This window comes from Propithecus coquereli, unplaced genomic scaffold, assembly GCF_000956105.1.
Source record: "Propithecus coquereli isolate 6110/MARCELLA unplaced genomic scaffold, Pcoq_1.0 Scaffold134, whole genome shotgun sequence".
NCBI classification, from domain to species: domain Eukaryota; kingdom Metazoa; phylum Chordata; class Mammalia; order Primates; family Indriidae; genus Propithecus; species Propithecus coquereli.
This window is the reverse complement of record NW_012137636.1, coordinates 2,271,803-2,272,973: the sequence shown is the minus strand read 5'-3', so window position 1 is coordinate 2,272,973 and position 1,171 is coordinate 2,271,803. Positions and strand designations below refer to the sequence as shown.

Genomic DNA, 1,171 nt, shown 5'->3' with positions numbered 1-1,171 from the left:
TTTAGCAGTAGCATATGCCCAGGATGAATGATAAATACCTTCTGATACAGAGCTTGGGTTTACAGAATATCTTAAATTGTGCCAGGAACTGTTGTTATTGCTTAAGTCCAATACCCTGTCTCAAACAGAACATTTTAAAAAATTCTAAAGAGAACTCAATATTTTTAATCAGAGTTAGTAGGATTTTGCCCTACCAGAATACATTTTTTCCACTGTCTGAACTTTTGCCGATTACATTGTCCAGATGTAAAGTATCACATTTGAGAAGAGGATTAGACCTTAGCCATGACATAAACACGAGGGTAATTATAGCCCTGCTGAGAAAGAATTGAGAATGGTAATAAGTTCACTTGAGTAATTAGTTTGGACTAGACTTGATAGAGAATAGTCCAGAATGGCATTTAATATAAATGGTAGATTAGATGTGCTTGTCTGATTAGTCACATTTGAACTCTGTGAATTACTTAATCACTCAAAGAAATTATTTATTTGCAATATTAGATGTGCATTTATATGAGTATTATGTGGCTTTAATGGTTATTACTATTTTATCACTTCTTATTCTTTATATCAGATATGAGCCATAAATCCAGTATGAGTCTGCCAAGAGATTGGCATACTGTTTACATATGTGCTTTTCTTTCAAGTAACCAGAACTTCTCATGTCCACAATCATTGATTCTAAGAAAATGTGGGGATGGGTAGATTTAATTTGTAAATAGTTTCCCAGTTGGTTTTGATCAACTCGAGCATCCCTACCTCTTACCCCTTGTAGGATACCACTGGTGTTACATATAATATGAACATCTATACCAATGACTCTTGCAGGTGGAACAATCCAAAGTTTTAATCAAAGAAGGTGGTGTTCAGTTGCTGCTCACAATAGTTGATACCCCAGGATTTGGAGATGCAGTGGATAATAGTAATTGGTAAGACGGGTTTGTCCTCACAGCTTTCCAGTGCATTTGAGGTACCAGAGTGGTTTGACTTTTCCTGTGTAACATTTTAATACTTCATCTTAGCAAGGATCACTGAACTTTAAATGATATGACTTGGGTTCATATACCAACTTTGCCTCTTACTTAACAACTTCTTTGAACCAGTTCTCTTTGCTATAAATTGGTGATAATACCTATCATAAAATTGTTTTTAAGAAAAATTCTAAAACAAC

General features: G+C 34.5%; 1 protein-coding gene across 1 annotated transcript in view; it reads left to right on the top strand.

Annotated features, from left to right (window-relative positions):
* SEPT7 (septin 7) overlaps nucleotides 1-1,171 on the top strand; it is a gene marked incomplete at its 5' end in the record, with an annotated part of 89,378 nt that overhangs the window by 23,651 nt on the left and 64,556 nt on the right. The window contains 1 exon segment of the mRNA XM_012638752.1: nucleotides 829-929. Coding sequence (XP_012494206.1) covers nucleotides 829-929 — 101 coding nt within the window.